The sequence below is a fragment of the Peromyscus californicus genome, unplaced genomic scaffold (assembly GCF_007827085.1).
Source record: "Peromyscus californicus insignis strain IS unplaced genomic scaffold, ASM782708v3 Scaffold_9__1_contigs__length_137607984, whole genome shotgun sequence".
NCBI classification, from domain to species: domain Eukaryota; kingdom Metazoa; phylum Chordata; class Mammalia; order Rodentia; family Cricetidae; genus Peromyscus; species Peromyscus californicus.
In genome coordinates this window covers 38,183,669-38,202,584 of record NW_026294617.1, presented here as the reverse complement: position 1 = coordinate 38,202,584, position 18,916 = coordinate 38,183,669, and the positions used below count along the sequence as shown (strand labels likewise).

The following is an 18,916-nucleotide window of genomic DNA, read 5'->3' as shown; positions in this document are numbered from 1 at the left end:
AGGGGAGGAGGCACACCTCCCTTCTGGTGCTTGGGCACGATTATCAGCTGAGAAGTTCCCTAGATCCTGTTTCTTAGGGATGTTCTTACATTGGCATTACTGACAAATTGAGCCATTAGATATGGTGATAAACACTTTTGACTCCCCAGAGGTCAGAGGTTTCAGCTAAAAGTTCCAAACTTCTAATCCAGGCTTAGTCTTCCCAGTGATAAGCCTCTGTTCTAAAACTGCTAGCTTGTGGGAAGGATCATCTCTCTCCTTGTTATTCAGGAATTTCCAAATTTTTAGGAATCAAGTGCAAAACCCAACATGTATCTTCCAAAACTACCCCAGTTTTAAAAGCCTTTTAGATAATGACTGAGACCCACAGCCATTATTGAGTGGTCAAAGGTTAATAGCCGATGGACTGAGTTAGGACCAATGTCCATTTACTCTCCCAGGACTTTGGAGTTCTGTGTGCCCAAGTCTCTCGCTGCCACTCGGAAAATGAAATTAAATAAATAAATAAAACACAAATAGCAAAAAAAAGGGGAATTTTAACACTGAAAAGACGAGAAAACAGATTAAAAGTTAGTTTTCTGATGAATCATATTTATTAGGGTTCTATTTTCTGAGACAAAGGGAGTATGGAAAAGGAAGTAAGAGTCTAAGTAACTTTCCTCTGGTTATATTGTTACAAGAGCAGAAATCTGACCCTGGACCTAACCCTATCCTCCCCCTCCCCACAATACCTCCAAAGAACAAAAGGAGACTACATCAGCCATCTCCTAGAAAATGCAGATTAGCAAAGTTGTTTTAGGAAGGAATAGATCTAGAATATTCCATGTCAGAAAGCAGACCCAAAGAAAATGAATAACAACACCAATAGTCTTTAACCTGCTCACTAACTGTCACAACACTAACAAGACTTTCAAAATAAAATCCAAAGCCTCTAAAATCTTGCTTCCATCTTTCTGTTTGTGAAATGTTATATGAAAACAGCAAAAGAAAAAGTTTGGGGCTAGTTTTGCAAGCCAATGAAAATGCTTGTGCAAGTCCAAGGCTTACAGATTTGACCTGAAGGCTGATTATTAAGATTAACCATTGTTTTCCAAAGGAGTAAAGCAAATCTTGATGCCGTTACAATGTGGTGATATCTTATTTGTGCTTTGATAAACAAAGCTTGCCTGGAGAATCACAGGAAAAAGAAAGCCACTATAAGTAAACAAAGAAGTCAGGCAGTGATAGCACACTTAGCAGGCAGAATCTCTGTGTGTTCAAGGCCACACTAGGTAACCAAGCCAAGTGTAGTGACACACACCTCTAATTCCAGTTCCAACCATAGAGACCTGGAGGTCTGTACAGACAGACAGAAAGTGACAGAGCTGTGTAGGAAGAGGAGGTGAGGTAGCTGGGCTAAGAGAGCCAATGAGAAGGCAGAAAAGCAAGGCATATAAAGTCTGGGTAGACAGGAAGTCGCACCATTTGGAAGCTGCAGAGTTGGTAAGGTAAGGTTGGCTGGTGGCTTTCCTTATTTCCTTGATCTCTCTAAGGCTTTAACCCAAATTTCTGGCTCCATGTTTTTTATTTAATAAGATCATTGAGAAATTCATCTACATTACAATCTCATGCACTCCCACTTCTACACTTGGAATCCACACTGGCTTTTCTCATGGTTGAAATTCTATATTTCATACTCAAATTACTCATATTTCTTCATTGCATCAAAAGCAATCTTGGGGCAGGAACACTGGGTGACTGTCTGCTGTGGGTAGGGAAAAGGTGTATATATATAAAAGAAAGAACCGTAGTCCTGTGCCTTCCATTGCCCTAGCCCTCCAGCCCCGGTCCAGGACCCCACAGTCACATCTCATTTCACTCCACTTTTTATATCCAGTCCTTCCACTCTATGGATTTTGACCAAATGTACTAAAGACTGGTGGTTTCTGCTGATGTGGCTAAGTCTCATTTCTAACTCTTGGCATCCAGAATCAGCCCTTTCCACCTGTGGAATCCTTGCCAGCTTCTAACTATAGGTTTTTTCCCCCCACTCTTTACACCCAGCTCCCAAATAGATATATGGAGATTTATTCTTTCTTATGAATGCCCAGCTTTAGCTTGGCTTGTTTCTAGCCAGATTTTCTTAAATTATCTTTTCTTTACTTCTTACTCCATGTCTGACTGTGTGGCTGGGTGGCTGGCCCCAGGCATCCTCCACTCTGTCTCCTTTCCTCGTTCCTCCTTCTTCTCTTTTTCTTCTTCTATTTATTCTCTCTGCTTGGCAGCCCCGCCTATCTCTCTCCTGCCTAGCTATTGGCCATTCAGCTCTTTATTCGACCAATCAGGAGTTTTAGACTGGCAAAGTAACATAGTTTCACAGAGTTAAACAAATGCAACACATCTTTGCATCATTAAACAAATGTTCCACAGTATAAATGAATGTAATACATCTTCAACTAATATTCCATATTACCTAACTGAAAAGGAAAAAGAAGGATTGGGAAAGCATAAGAGTATGAACTATCCAGCTATCCCCAAGTATCCATCTTGGGCATAGAAGTAGTAAAAGAGGCTAAGCAAGAGATGATCATAAATGATGAGTCTTCTTAAATGACCACCATCATTTGATTTAATCAATTCTTAGATTAAGTCTATAGAGCATTTGAAAGATAAATACGCTCTAAACAAGAGGCTATACCATGTTCATAGATTAGACATCTCAATAGACAGAGAAAGCAAACCATTTGTATTTCCAAGATGAAAAACTAATGTACAAAAAAAAAAGATTAAATAATTTGTCCAAGATAGCTTTTGGTAGGTAAACCTATGACCCACAAATAAGTAGCCTAGCCAAGAGGCTGTGCAACTAGCCTTCCTTTTCTCTGGCTCATGCTCTGTGCTACCTCACAGCCTTTCTTCTGTGTGTGTGCCTCCTCCATGATAGAGAAAAAGAGCATCTTATTCACCTTGGTGTCTGCAAGTGTCCCTCAGGTTTCCTGGTAACTTGTCCAATCACTGGGATTTATGTGTCTATCTTTAAAGCATTCTATGCAAGTTAGAACAAAAACATGGCCCCAGACACACAGATTTAATAATGATTCTTAAGAAAAATGGCCTTCTGATTTATTCTCCTTTCCTGGTTTTTGAGTCTTTAAATAATTTAAATGGCAGATCTAGAATTTATTTTTTTAATACGGTTTTCTAAATAGGAATTTTGAGAACATTTCTCATTATTATATTAGTTGAGAACAAGAATTATGCAATTTATTTCTTTTTTTGTGTTAGGGGTGCTTAATAAATATTAAACACTGATGCCATCATTGAAACTGTAAAATTATAAAGAGGAAAGCACAAAGGCCTTTTATTTTTTGGAATAAAATTTATGGTTAAAGAGGGGCAATAAGAGAGGATTTATTTATACCTCTTAGGTTTACAACAGAATACTAAATCTGGTAGACATTTACAGGGTATGTGAATATGAAATGGTTAGCATCACCCAAAATTAGTCTAAGAAACAGTGCTGGAGTGCTCCTAAGTTGGATTGTGGAAGTCTAAATTTCCTGTTCATTTAGTGCCTTGCTATGCTTCAAGGTCTTTTCATTAATATCATTCACCAATCTTCTCAGGCCTGACCACTTTGGTTACAATAAATCTAAGTGACCTCTTTGGATGCCTAGGATTTTATGGAACTGATGTCCAGAAAAGTCTACAGAGAAAATGATCTCCTAAACACATTCAGTTTTAACACTCAGCAGTCAAAAGAGGGAATAAAACTTGTTGGTACCTTATCCCTGTCTTTGCATCAGCAGCCAAACTGCATGGTCATGACCACTAATATTTTTTATTATGCCAGTTATTATAAGGACAATGCATCCAACCAACAGGGAGAGACAGGTCTTTTAGATTTCTCCTTTATATAGCCCTTCTGCATTTGCACCTGATTTCTGTCCACTAAATTCTACACCAGATATCTGTTTGTTAGCTAATGTTGTCCTTGGACTATACAAACATTTCTTTATGTGATTATGGTGGTTTTCAGTTCTAGTGTCTGTATATTTCTGCTCCACAAACTCTTTTCAGGAGATACCGTAGCACAAGGAACAATGACATTACACCTGCATACCATCTCATCAATTACATTATCTCCAATGATTTGATACAGGTAATTGAAATCCCTTTGTTTATAAATCTATCTTGGATTAAACATTCATGGCACCTATACAGTGGACAAAAATACGAACACGGACTCCACCTCTAATGAAAGTTTAATGGAATCTGCTCAGAGCCGCAATTGTGTGGCCTGAGCTCTGGGCTGTGTTCCAGACACCTCTCCTCTCCACTGTCAGGCTGTTTTTCCCATCTGAACAGCCTCCTTATTCCAAGTCCTCACTTTATCTAAATGGATACAGAGATCTCAGTCCAGGAACAAAGTCCTCTAGAGCTGGATTTAAATGAAATTACTAGGAAAATTGTATTTCTTGACAAATGGAGAGGCATCTTCAGGTAAGAATCATAGGTAAGGTGCTGTTGTCTTACATCTCCAAAATAAGGATTCTAGGTGTTTAAGTCACCTATGCTCGCCGTGTGACACATTTTCATTATAGACTTACATTTAAAATGCTTCCCACAAATGTACTTGTTGACAGAGACTCCCTAGCAAGGCAGGGTCTGGGGAGGTGTGAGGATGTGAGGTTTGAATGGACTGAGTAATTTACCTGATGTTTTCTCTTTCACTTACAGGTTGGGAACCAATAACACAAATCCTCAGGTAATGACTTTCTCAAAGCCAATGTGTGGTTTCTCTAGTTGCTTCTTCAAACAGTCACATTAAGCAGCATGATTTGCATTTACTCCATGCACATAATGTCACTCAGGCACTGCCATTTAACGTGGGAAGACTTTTTTCTTCATAAATTTCTCTCCCTACTTCTTTTTCCTGTTTGCTTGTTTGTTTGTTTGTTTTGTGAGACAAGGTTTCACTTGTGTAGCTATGGCTGTCCTGGAACTCACTCTGTAGACCAGGCTGGCCTCGAACTCACAGAGATCCGCCTGCCTCTGCCTCCCGAGTGCTGGGATTAAAGGGGTGCGCCACCACCGCCGCCGCCGCCGCCACCACCGCCCGACCTCTTCCTACTTTTCAGAGCCGTTGTTCACCAGCACACTATATCGCTATTATTTTAGGAAGTGTGATATTAGAATACAAAGTTCCTACACTTGTAACAGCAAACCTGCATTGTGAAAACTGAGGGTGGTCACGTCCCTAAAGAAGAGTAGCTTTAAAAATAATTATCTTCAGTGGCTTCTTGTTTTCCCTTGCCATTTTTAAATAATGGAAATAAAAGTATATTTGGGTGCTGAAAGGCTACTTCAGTTTCTCATACAATGTAAAATGAAAGATGTTTATAATCTGTATAGCCTAAAAACGTAAGAAGGTAAATGACTTTGAATTTCAGGATGTACTTCAATCTCTGAACCAACACAGCACAAACCGTTAAGGTGATTTTTCCTGGTACTAACACATGTGATCAAGCAATTGAATTGTCAATATTTTTTTTTTTTTTTTTTTTTTTTTTTTTTGGTTTTTCGAGACAGGGTTTCTCTGTGTAGCTTTGCGCCTTTCCTGGAACTCACTTGGTAGCCCAGACTGGCCTCGAACTCACAGAGATCCGCCTGGCTCTGCCTCCCAAGTGCTGGAATTGTCAATATTTTAACTACATGGCTAAAGCACTTTCCTTCTTGTGAGTAACTTGTGAGCAAAAGCCTTATTTTTTTTCTAAAGCCCCCTTAGCCATAGTCTAAATTAGAATCAGGGAGATAATGATTCTACTTTAGTTCTGGAAATATTAAATTTTGATAGTTACCACTGGGGAGATAGGACACTCCAAAGATAAGATGATTTTTGAAAGGACGGAGGAAATAAATCTCGAGGTACGGTTTTACAGAGGATGGGTTATCCCATTGGTATGAATGTGACGATTTTCCATTTGGGTTACAAAATTCATCTCAGCCCATCAGTGTCTGTGATTCAGATGCTGTGTTCATGAGATAAGAAAGCATCCTCACCTCGAGGAGTACAGAAACACTAAGAAGGCATGCCCTTCATGGTCGGAAAGCTGTTTTCATAACACTGGTATAGGAATGAGTACATTGAAAGAGTTGATGTTAACTAACACAGAAATGCCACAAGCATCAATCAGCAAGTGTAAAAATAGATTTTTTAAAGAGATAGGGGTGTTTTGAGTATCACAGTCCCTTGAGGGGGAATAAAAATCAGAAAGAATTAAAGGGGGTGGTAACCCAATTCTTTGACTGTCCAGTTAACAAGATAACAAGGATAACCTGGCCTAGACTGATGACTCATCAGCACTTACAGAATGTTGTCCTCCCCAAATGAGACATGGTGACATTTGTTTTCTTCTCTAAACATAATTTCAAGTCAAGGTCTTGATAGCATTAATTATGTTTCCATAGTTACATTTCACCTTCCCAGTCCCATAAAGCTCAGGAGAAACCCCCTTGACACAGACATTGGACCTTTCCAGCCCTTCTGCTACTGTTTATCACAGTTTTAGACATCTTTAAAAGGGAGACAACGTTTTCTGAGCACTGGGAGACTTAAGGCTGCCTCTTCACTAGCTGTTTGTACTTGTGGGTGTCATTTCATACAGAATCACGATGGCAACCATACATGTGCTGAGGAAACTGGAGACGGATCTGGAATGCTTCGGCCCAAAGGACAAGGACAGTTGCCATCCAGTAGTTCTTGTTCTCTCCCCAAACTCTCCACCATCTCTTCAGAACTGAATGGTTTCCCCATCTCCCCAGCCATGGCCACAGTAAGTATAGCTTGTCAATTAAACATGAAATGAAAGGCGATCTTCCCCCGGCCACCAACCCTGGGGAATTGGATCTCCTGTCGCGTAAGGGCATTACTGAGATGAGGCCACAGATGGCTGCTATTGGTAAAAGGAGTATATAATTAAAATGACTTACTTAGGGTATTTGTCAAGGACACTGGTGGTGACTGTCTTTTCCTCACAGACTCTGTTTCTTTACTTCCTCAGTCTGACAGTTCTATCTGAGGGCGGGCAAGAGTTACATTCTAATGATTTGTTATTTAGCTTACACTAGGACAGGCCCTCTAAGTGACAGATGAGTGCTACAGATGTGTGAAAAGGACAGGCGGGAGAGAGAGAGAGAAGTTTGCTAGGTCTGGTCTTAGAACAAGGCATTGATCTCAGAAGGAAACAGTTTGGGGAGCTATCAGTTAATATATAGACTTAAAAAGAACTCCACAGACCAGGCATGGCAGCCCACATCTTTAATACTAGCACTCAGGAGACAGAGGCAGGAGGACCTCTGTGAGTCTGAGGCCAGCCTGGTCTACATAGTGAGTTCAGGACAGCCAGCACTACACAGAGGATCCATGTCTCAAAGCAAACAAAAAAGAAACTGACATTCGCGGCTCTGAGGTGACCTGGAAGCTTCTGACCTCAGAGACCATGTATTTATTGAATTCAAGTCTTGACCCTCATGAAAGTGAGGGTTTTGGCAGAAGCTTAACCAGGGAATAAAAACAGAGTCCCTCTATAGGGCCAAACAAGCCAGGGTTGGAGGCAAGGTCCTGGCAAGTGTCCGAAGGAGCTTCTATCATAGTCAAAAGACACAACTGAAAGCTGGTAAGTGAGGTGAGGTTAAGTTGGAAAAAGTGCCAGCTGGGGTGAGAGCTCTCTCTGATTAGGTTGTCCTCCAGCACAGTCCTTTAAATCATATTGACGCTGGGGCCTCCAAGACAACGTCCCACACTCTCCCCATCCTCTGAATGTCTGTGCCACATTGTAGAACCTCAAAGGGTAAGGATTAGCGTTAGCAGAAGCACTTCCTTCAAAGGCATGGGCACCTGGACAGTTGCAAAGACAACCAAAACCAGCCTAAGCATTTTGGCAAAGAGCAGGAGCATGTGCTGTGTGGTCAGACCCACCACATACGTGAAGCTGCAGCTTACGCACTCTGGCAGGGCCCACTAAGAGCAATGAGCAGGGAACTACAACATCTTCTGGAAATGTCACACAGAACATCATAGAAAATCTTCATTGCACTTCTTGGGCACTAAGGTTGGGTGTACTTTTTCACAGGCAGATCCATCTCCCTCACACCCTCGTTTCTCTCCCTGGCTCACAAGAGAACAGGCAGGGAGCAGAGTTTTCATAAGACCCAAGATGCTCTACTTCATGGCTGGCTGTGAAGCCTGAAATGGAGTCTCAACTTGCACCTTACATCTCCAGGAAGCTGTTCTCTTTCTAAGGAATGGACCGTAGTGAGTAATCCTGGGAGTGCTGTAGGCCTCAGAGGTTATGAAGCCCATACTGTGATATAGTTCAGAAGTCACAGCGAATTCACCTGGTGCCTAAAATGTTCCAAAGCCCAAAACTGTTTTGAGCACTCATGTGACAGGAGGAAAGTCCCATACCTGACCTCATGTTGCAGTAAAAAAAACAGGCACACTAAATGTTATATCAAATGCCTTTGTGTGATGGGCTTAAGATTTATATAAACTGTAACTAGCTTCAAATTCATAACTGAGCCCTGTTACCAAGGTATCCTACCAACACACACACACACACACACACACACACACACACACACACACACACACACACGACAGACACACACATGTGAGTATACACACATAATATTCCAAAATCTGAAACCCATGACATCCCAAGCATTCTGGATGACGGTCACCCAGCTTGCATATGCATTTTACTTGATACGATAAACATAATGTTCTTGACATCTGTAAGAAATTTCTATGTAGATTATCATTTTAAAATTTACGTGTCTGAAAAATAGACCATCTCTGTTATGTGAAAAAGAGAGAAAATTGTGATTCTATATTGGTATTTGCCTGTAAATAAAGAGGTAAATTCTGCAAGGCTTCCTAGGCCACAAAGGCAGGGGTGGGGTGGGGAGACAAATGGGAGGAATCCTTTTTTTTTCACAGTACACATTTTGTACTCTGGTTTTCGAGCCACACAATGTACTGTCTATTTTTAAAAACACACACACATATTTTAAAAATAAAAAAAAGCACTCACAGATGTTTGGAAGCCTTTTGTTGGGGAGGCAGGAGAGCGCAGATCTAGAAGTTCCTCTCACTAGCAAAAACAAACAGAGGCCGAGGGAACTCTCCCCACCTTCCCCAAGGCAGTTCTTTCCCTTTGGAAAAGGCTGTAAAACAAAAGATTCAGCCCAGTGCAGTGGAAACACAGTTGATGGACTGTTAAGGAAGTCCCAGAAGTAGAGAGAATTGATTTTTCTTTAAAAAATGAATTTGGATTTATTCCCATTATGTGGCCCAGATGCTAGTGTGTCCTCTGAATAAGGGCAGCATTCATTAAACACACCTTGGGACTTGGCCACAGTTGGGATTCTGGATGTGCCTGTTCCAGGGAGGAGTCTTGGAAGCTTGACCAGTTCTAATCAGCATTTCGGGAGTGCAGCCGCCTGGCAGATTATCAGAGCCTCTGAGTCAAAACACTCTCTGAATGTCTTTTGTGTGGCTCTGCTGCTCTTGATGCATGATGCTTTCTGACAGGGCACAGGCTGTCTCTTGGCTGGGAATCCCCCTAGGAAATGGGGGTTGGTTACAGCAACCTGCCCACCAGCTGTATTTCACCTCTCCTGTTTCTCACCTTTTGTCTCAGACTAGAGGTTTTTTTTTTTTTCCTTCCTGACTTCTATGGTAGGCTTGGTGGATGAGATGAGTTAACAACCCCTGACGAAACAGAAAGAGTTGTGATTACTGGGCTCTTACCCAGTCCTGTCCAATAGTCTTCCATCCCTGCGGTCCCAGATCCCCATCCTCTTCCTCGGCCAGACCCTTTTCCCACACCCAGCTTGGAACACATTCTGGTGACCACTTATTGGCAACGATAAACAAACCCCTAATACAGCTGCAATACTCTCTATAAATCTCATGGTAAAAAAGTGATAACAAGATATTAGCATTGGACTCTGTTAGAGGGATAGCAGGTGTGTCCTTTGGTGTAAGAAGGGAGAGCCTGGTGCACCAGCATGAGGTCTGCTTCATAGACAGGGGGTTCTTGATTTTCTGCCTCTGCATATCCCTCTGACGCATCTTAGGACCCATTAGTGAAATCTGCTATGAACCTTCTGTCATGCTCTCTGCCCGTGAACCTAAACTGTAGGGTTTCTATAAATGGGGCACGCCCTATCAATAGTGAAACCTTTACTCTGGCTTCTTCTGGGTTTGAGCAATGGGGATCCCTATGCTGAGACTAGTGGGAGGGAAAGAAGAAAGTCAAGCAAGGTGAGAATGCTCCTTTTCCTAGCTCAAGACCCCACTGCCTCCCACCTAGAGGTCATACATTATGACTCCCGCTCTGTGTTAGGAGGAGCCCACCAGAAACGGCCACTTAAGACACAGTTTACAGCCAACTGAAAGTCTTATTCGAGCCAGTTGAGATCACACCCAGGTATTCCGGGATCTAGTTAGATGGGACCCCGAGTGTCCAGAGCACAGGGTTTTGATGGCAAAACCTACATCCTGGCATCTTGCTTGGCAGCTGTGGAGGTGGTGTAAGGAGCTTTGCAGGAGCTAAGAGTGGTTATCTGTAGGAAGTTCTGCACAAAAAAAAGGCTAAATTAGCTAGGATATCCTGACCTTGGGCTCCTAGACTAGAATGGGTAATTTCCCATGGGATTCTCCAGCAAGGAGGTCAGATTCCAGTTAAACTTGAAAGGGCTTCAGCAAGAAGACAAGATGGAGGAATTTTTGCACTGTCTTGCCCTGTTACAGTCACTTGCCCTGAGACCTCATACAAGTACAAACCACTGTGGTTGACCCCATGCCTACATGTTTGTAAATAGTCTTGTATTTGTAACAAAGTCCTCTTGCTCCTGGCTCCGTGTGCCATACGACGGATGATGGTTGTGGCAATGACAGTAATCATCATTCACACAAGTGCCACACAGACACATTCAAACAGGAAAGGATATTGATTGATTGAATCAGATATTGGATATTGGGAGAATGATTGAGCACCTGTTTGAATGTGTATGTTACAAACACTAGAAAACTAGCAAGGAAAGACGGAAACACTCTAAACTGTGCTTTATTGTGTTGAGTATTAATAACCATTAGCGTCATCTTTTACAGCCATTTATCTAGTTCCCAGGCAGTGCAGCATATGAATATCCTTAAGGGTGTGTCAGAGTAATTTTATTAGAAGTTATATCTGATGTGAAAATAAATACTATGCGAGTGAGACAGGTCATCTTTGTCACACTGACTAGGAGGGCCTCCAGCTCCCTGCTCCTGGGTACCACAGAGGTACAACTAAAAGGTGATGCCAAGTTGAGGGTGGCAGCCAGCAACAGCAACAGGAAATCTGGCTGAGCTCACGGACAGTTTGAAATTGAATGTGACTCTTGAGCCCTCTTAGTCCCAACTTTTCCTATTCATTCCTCCCTCTTCTCGCCAGCCCCTGGCATCTTCCCATCTGTGTTGGGGCTTTCTTCCACACTGCATAGACAACTGCACATTGGAGGGCGGTGTTTCCATGTGGATGGCGACATGCTGCATTTACGTATCACTCATGGTACTCAGTGCCCCTTCCCATTCCTCTCCTTCAACAAGTGGCATGGCATGGGATGAGAGCAGCTGTCCTACTTCTTATTACGGAAATAAGAATGTTTCCACGGTCAGTGAGGTCGAGTCAGTTGGATCTTCTCAGTCCTTGGGTTGGAAACTGTTAATCCCACAGATTCGAGGAGAAAGACTGCTGACCCAAGTCATGGCCAAATTAATTAAAGCAAATGATTAGTTAAAGCAAGCTTTTTTAAAATTTGTATACACAGGTTCCTTTTCTCTGTCTAAAGGCAGATTCAAGAGATCAGCATTGGACATGGATGAGATAAGGGTTTTTATAGTTCAGGATTAGGGGGTTTCCAAATGGGGGATTGGCAGGCAAATAAGCGGGGGTCACAGGAGTAGAACACAAGCATAACAAGTTGGTGATAACAACCCCCTGAAACAAAGACATGGTTGCAAGGTGGTCATAATGAGGTATTCATGACAACGTGGTTATAACAACAGGTGGTCATAACAAGGCAGTCTTAACAACAGGTGGTCATAACAACCTTTTGAAACAAAGACATGCTTGACATTCCTGCAACAGGCAGAACAGAACAATTTGTAGTTAAGGTTACAGGTGGGTTGTAGCTCAATCTTTGAGAAATAGAGATTTAACCACAAACAGGAATGAGCCTAGTTTGTCTTTACTCTAAGACGGCTTTCAAGTCTAAGATGGAGGTAGGCTTATCAAAGTCTTTCTTCTGGGCTATTTAAGCTCTGTGTCTGGGGGAAAGACTTCTTATTGGTTCGTGATGCTTCTCCTGCACACACAGTGGGCCAGTGGCCTCTTTGCCACAGTATGCACCCTGTCCTGTATCTCCAAGAGCAGTTGCTGGGCATGTTCGCTACTTTTTCCTTGCCAGATCCTTGCCCTGAGAACCAGCTCAGAGAGTTTTTCTTTAAGATACTACTTGGCTCTGGCTCCCAAGGAAAAGTACACACTTCTAGTCTCTATAAAGATAATCTTTCCTTGAAGGTAGGCACATAGATGGACAGAAATCAACTCCAGCTGTGAAACCAGCCCATGGGCTGGCATGGGGAAGAGCATGTCAGATTCATGCTTCTCCTGATTCTTCTGCAAACCCAAGAGACCTGCTCTGTGCAAAGCTAGGAAAAGGTACCATGGCTCTGGACCAGACTGTTTGTTCATATTCTGTAACTGGCACCAAGCACCTCAGTATGAAATTTAAAGCCCTCTGGGATCCGGCCACAGGTGCTTTCCATTCTCAGTGTCCACCCCCGGCCCCTCCCAGTGTCTCACCCCTCCATCCAGGACGCCTTTGACGTGAGCCTATCTTCCTCTCTGGTCAGACTCTATCTTTGAGTGTGGATGAGTACCTCTGCTCCTAGGAATGTGCATCAATAATATACTACAGAGTTGTTGTCCTGGAGGAAGTTATCCCCTTCCCTACTCTGCAGGCCAGGGGGACAGACTTTGCAAAGGACAATATATATCACTCCTCTTTGAAACCTCCCCCCTCTCTAATGATGCAGAGCCAAGACACAGTAGCACACTCCAGCTACAGCCCTTAACACTGTTCAACTTCCATTTTATTTCTTTGATGGTATAGCGATTTTGCTTTTCACTAGAGGAAATGGTAAAAGCATCTTTTTACAATAAGCCTTCGCTGAATTACCAAAAGCAGCCTAATCTAATGAAAATATTAATTGAGCAGTGATCTTCACACAAAAACAAAAGAAAGCATGAAGACGGAACATGCAGAATCAAAGAGGGGGACATATTAGAGGAACGGGTGCAACCCCATTGTTTCTGCTAGCTTGGTGACTGCAAATGCCCCCCTTCTCTTCCTCCAGCTCCCCAATCTAGATAAAAGGAGGATACTGCCGGGCAGTGGTGGCTCACGCCTTTAATCCCAGCACTCGGGAGGCAGAACCAGGCGGATCTCTGTGAGTTCGAGGCCAGCCCGGTCTCCAAAGTGAGTTCCAGGAAAGGCACAAAACTACACAGAGAAACCCTGTCTCGAAAAACCAAAAAAAAAAAAAAAGGAGGATACTAAGTGTCTTAGTTTCTTTGATTAAGTTTGGCTCATAGCATCAGAGTTTTATTCTAGCATGGTAGAGACATCATGACAGAGCAAAACAGCCAGGAAGCATGGACTGTGATTTAAAAACAAACAAACAAACCCTGACAGAAGCCGCTCAAGGAGAAAGAGTTGGTTTGTTTCCACTCACCAGGGCAGCACATCATGGTGCAGAAGTCAAAACATCAGGAGCTTGAAGCCGCTGGCCATAACCTGCCCCAAACTGAGAAGCAGAAGCGTGACTGCTCATGGTCAGCTCACTTTCTCCTCTTTACACAGCCCAGGATCCCAGCCACTTTTAGTGGGCGTTCTTGCCTCGGTTAACACAATCGATATGGTCTCTCACAGGCTTGCCTCCCAGGTATTTACAGATCCTGCCAAGTAACAGTACCTACACCCAGAATTAAATTAGTATAGTTATTCTAACTTGCTCCAAACTTAGTTCTGTGCTTGGAACACATAAAATTCTCAACACATGCATCTATCAGCCCAGTTCAAATCCGGCCTCTGCCACAAAGCCTTTCTGAGTAATGCAACTTCAATATTCTTTCCTCCCTTTTTTATTTCATGGCACTTTTACCATCCTGTGGAATGTCACATATTGTAGCCTATGCATAGTTTTGGAGTGTTAGGCTCCTAATGTAATTAAACTTCATGCCATATTAAGTACATGCTGTGACTGTTAAGCTTTTGAATATGAATAGTGAGATAGTTAATTTTCATAATCAATATGACTCAATTTAGAATCACCTAAGAGACTGAGGTAGACCTTGCAATATGCCTGTGAGGGCTTCCTCCGAGAATATATTGTGATAAAAGACCTTTCCTGAATGTGAATGACACTATCTCATGTGCTGGAGGCCCTGACAGAGTAAGAGGGTAAATAGGAAAGAGCCAACCTCCAACATTCCCCTGTCCACACTTCCTGTTCTGCTCTGTCATGTCTCTCCCCCACAAATATGGGATTAAACAGATAAACAAATACAATCAAACCTCCTGGACCCATGAGTCAAAATGATAGTTTGTCACAGTGACTACAAAATGGACCCCTCCCCTTTTGCTTCATGGGTTTTAATAGCAGCTTGTTTTTTGTTTTCTGGAAAGTCCCTCACAGATCTCAGTGTACTATAAAGTATCCAGGAAAACAGCCAAGATTTCTTGGTGAATATCATTGAAATCACTTACTATTGTACTAAGGACAGGAATATGGGGTCCTGCCTGTTTCATATCCTCCCCTGGATGAAGAAAGGAGATCTCAGTGATGGGAGAAATAGACATTACAGAGTCAGATAATGGGGCAAGAGGCATAGAACACAGCAGTGGCCTGTGTTGGACCACACGCTAGAGCTGGCTGACAGAGGAAATGAGACACAGAGACACAACCAGACATACCAAATTTCCAGGACAGTGGCCTAGGGAAACCTGATGTGAAAGTTCTGCCCAGGACTTTACCCAATGAAAACTGGACCTCAAGTCTGAGGCGAATCTGCACATGGATGAGAACAGGGCTGGATGACTTCACCAAGAGGGCTGTGTCCAGGACGAATTACCTCTGGCTGAATCATTTATTTCGCTGTTCTTTCTACCCCCTTTCTCAGATGTTGCAAAGAAGTCTCTTTGGAAATACCGTCGATGTCCTGGGCAGAGACTGGAGGAAGGCACATTTCAAGTTTCACCGTCCCTTCTCTGATCTGGCTTTTGCTTTACAAGTAGAAAAGGTGACAGCTGGCGACAGCTGGCTCAGTCATTTCCGGTTCCTAATCCTATCTTGCTGGTCTATGCTTCTTTATGGGTGCATGTGTCATTATAATCAAATGTAGAAATGAATGTGTAACTATAAAGGATAAAAGACTTTATTTTGGTTTTTCGAGACAGGGTTTCTCTGTGCAGCTTTACGCCTTTCCTGGGACTCACTTGGTAGCCCAGGCTGGCCTCGAACTCACAGAGATCCGCCTGGCTCTGCCTCCCGAGTGCTGGGATTAAAGGCGTGCGCCACCACCGCCCGGCTGATAAAAGACTTTTTAATGTTACCAAATATTTCTTAGGCTCAAACCAAGTCAGCATCTCTTTATTCCTCCAACCCTTCTCTGTTAGCATTCAGACCTCCCCTTGAGGATCTGGCCAATATACAGGCAGTGCCTTGGCCGGCTCAGGGTCCTGACAATCTCAAGCACTCATTGCTACGTGGTCTCTCTGCACATGCGTGAAGTCCCCTCATAAAAGTTGGGGACCTACCACCTTCTCTCGTCTTCTCTTCTTCTCTCCTCAGGCCCACCCTCTTCCTCCCTCCCTCCTCCCCCTCCCTTTCCCCCCCATGAGGCAGTTGTGCTCCACATGAGCGCTGTCTGCATGGCGTGTCTCTGTCTCTTACCTGCCATGGGGCACCTTGGCTCCAACCCACCAAGGCCTCTCGCCTGCTGTTTTTAAAATATAACATGCTCATTCTCATTATGCTGCTTTTCTCCAAATTTCAAGCCCCCAGAAAAGATTTACAAGGCAGAAGGAAATCTAGAAACTTTCCAGCTTGCTCGAAATACAGTAATCCATGTCAGAAGTCACTAGTCACACCTAAATTTCAGTAGCCAGCCAACTGGTTTCTTGCCTCCTTCCCATGTAAGCCAGGCACAGTGACGGCAGGTAGGAGAGAACTTTGATCCCCAGGTATCAGGCTGAGGGCAGGAAGCTCGTCACTGTAGATTCTAGCTTGGTGACAGCATCCAGCCATAGCCCACGGAGAAGGGGACACGGAGGAGCGGGTCCCTTTGCTAAGCCCCAGGAGACAGCAGGAAGGGAAGTTGCAGAGAGGCACAGGCAAGGACAGCGTCCAGTTCTAAGATTTACTTCTTGTAAGGATGCCTCTAGAGTGGTAGCGCCTAGCTCCAGCCTTCCTGCTTCCCCGTTCTTTTTACCCACTTCAGGGAGGCGCCCAGAGCATTCAGATGGCTGTGCAAGGATCCATCATCAAACACTTGCTGTTTTCTAGAGAGCGAAAAGACTGCAACCTGCACAGGTAAGAGGACTGTGGTTAGCACATAAAAGGTGGCCTAATGACCTAGAATCTTCATATGCTAAACAGTCGCAATGAAATTCTCAGGTTGCTTCAGGAACAATGTCCGTCCCTGAAGAGAGAAATGGCTGAGGTTCTCCCAGAGGGGCGGGGTTCCCCCCGGGAGGGCTCTCCTGAGGTCACATTCAGTGTTTACCACAGAATAAACTTGGCAGATTCCATGTTCCACTGCAGACCACCTGCCAAGTAAGGTGAAACCCCAGGTTTCAGGTGTGCTCATGTTTCCAGATGAGATGGGAAGGGCCAACCTCCCATCCCTACGGAGACTCAAGCCGTCATGTAAGAAACTGGCAAATGAGGGGCCATCTTCCTACTCAACCGGCGGGAATGGAACAATGTTGTGTACTTGCCCTTTTCTTACAGAATCAGCTGACACTTAGAAACGAGCAAACCTCTCTCATGAGCCCTATGTTAGATATTAGATATAAATCAAAAAGGCATCATCCTCCAGCAAGATAAGTTATCACCTAAAACAGGAGTTCAATGTGCAATACATTCTAAGACCAGGAATAGCCACGAGCAGTAGAAACAGAGCCCAGGATGTAAATTCTTTGTGCAAGCGATTTATGAAGGGGGTGCCCTCAGGAGACCTCTATAAGAGGGCAAGGAAACAGCACAAGAAGGGAGAAGCTCTGAAGGGGGGCGGTGGTCCCCAGACATCTCAGTGAGATGGGGGGCAGAGCTGGGGAACACACATTGCTCTTCGGTCTGCCCACCTTCAGTGGAGAGGCAGGGCTTCTCTACTTCCCACGCCAGCCAGTCATTGGCCAGGGCCCCCCCAAGGGAAACTACATCATTTAGTCATTTCTGGGCAAAGTGACTCCAAGCCATTAGAAAAGTTGAAAAGTAGGAGTGACAATGAGCAGGACCCAAAGAAGATGGGGGACACACCCGTCGTGTGAGAGTATAAGAGAGCTGAGCTAAAACACACAGCCATTGACTGCATAAGCACACAGCCTAGGCGTTGGCTGGGCTAGAACATTGAATACATGTGAATAAGTCACTGCTCTGGGAGCCCTGCTCCATGTAGCCTTCCTGAACCTTCCCTGTCACAAGTCCCCTCTCCTCCCTGTGAGCACCTTGTCTTTCTGTCATTCTGTCTGTGCGAGCTTTGCAGTTATTCTGTCCCGTCATAGAGCTAGACAAACAATACCAAGACTGCTAACCCTTGTCAGGGTTTCTCTGTGAGCCAAATGTTAAAATTTGAAAAAAAAAAAAAGGCAGAATAAAGATTGTTCCCTCTTCCCTGAGAAGCTGGAGGTCCTCAGGGCACATAGTGCCCTGAGTTGTGTAGTAAAGAGCAGAGACTCAGGACCCAGGTGGCCTGAGTTACTCAGCCTCTGTTTGTCACTCCCTCACCTCTAAAACAGGAACAAATCTAGTATTGTGACAGAGCACTTTCGTGGGTTAAATTAGGTAATACGTGCAAAGTACTGAGTGAGGTGAGCAATGGCTAAGGGTGAGCTGACGTGGACCTCTTTAAGACATGAGCAGGTAGAAAGGGGGCATTGGGAAAACTGAATGTGCACGTGCCTGAGGGAAAGGCACGGGAATGAAATGTGCAGGGGGTCCTTGGGGTTCCATCTGGGAACAGGTTTTGCAAAGTGGACATGTGGGAGGTGAAACTGCAAGGATAGTTTGGGACTGGACTTGAAAAATGACTGTGTTAGTTGGCAGCAGTTCAGGGTGAGCCATTTTGGAGTTCAGAGACACAACAGGAGAGTGTATAGGATGAGACAGGCTGGTGTCGCTGAGAGAATTAATGTGCTGCCGTGAAGACTGAAGTTATAGCCCAAGCAGGAAGGTCATACTGTCCTGCAACACCCTCACACTGCAGGCCAAGAGGGAAGCCCGTAGGCTGTCCCCCGTACTCAGAAAAGGACATAAACGTCGGAGGCCAGGTTGCTCATGCCATTGTTGAATTCCCTCGCCCCTGCCCGCATTGCAGCTTATGCAACCTGAGCCAGCGTGAGCAGGAGCAAGCTCTCGCTGCCGTGCTGGCCGACATCCTATGGACTGCAGGAGCAGCTCAGAAGGCCGTCATCTGTTTTGTCACCAGAGCCATCCGTAGCACTCCAATTCTTGACTACTCCAGCAACAATTTCCTTGAGAGGGTAAGTGCACACCAGCCATTGTGTTAGCTAAAGAGCCAGTGAAGCTTGAGTGTGC

General features: G+C 44.0%; 1 protein-coding gene across 1 annotated transcript in view; it reads left to right on the top strand.

The window, feature by feature from the left end:
• Positions 1–4,378: 4,378 nt before the first annotated feature.
• Mindy4b (MINDY family member 4B) overlaps positions 4,379–18,916 on the top strand; it is a 37,206-nt gene continuing 22,668 nt past the window's right edge. Inside the window, exons 1-6 of the mRNA XM_052730952.1 lie at positions 4,379–4,485; positions 4,714–4,747; positions 6,648–6,815; positions 15,279–15,398; positions 16,599–16,690; positions 18,696–18,861. Coding sequence (XP_052586912.1) covers positions 4,379–4,485; positions 4,714–4,747; positions 6,648–6,815; positions 15,279–15,398; positions 16,599–16,690; positions 18,696–18,861 — 687 coding nt within the window. The remainder of the gene's footprint in view (positions 4,486–4,713; positions 4,748–6,647; positions 6,816–15,278; positions 15,399–16,598; positions 16,691–18,695; positions 18,862–18,916) is intronic.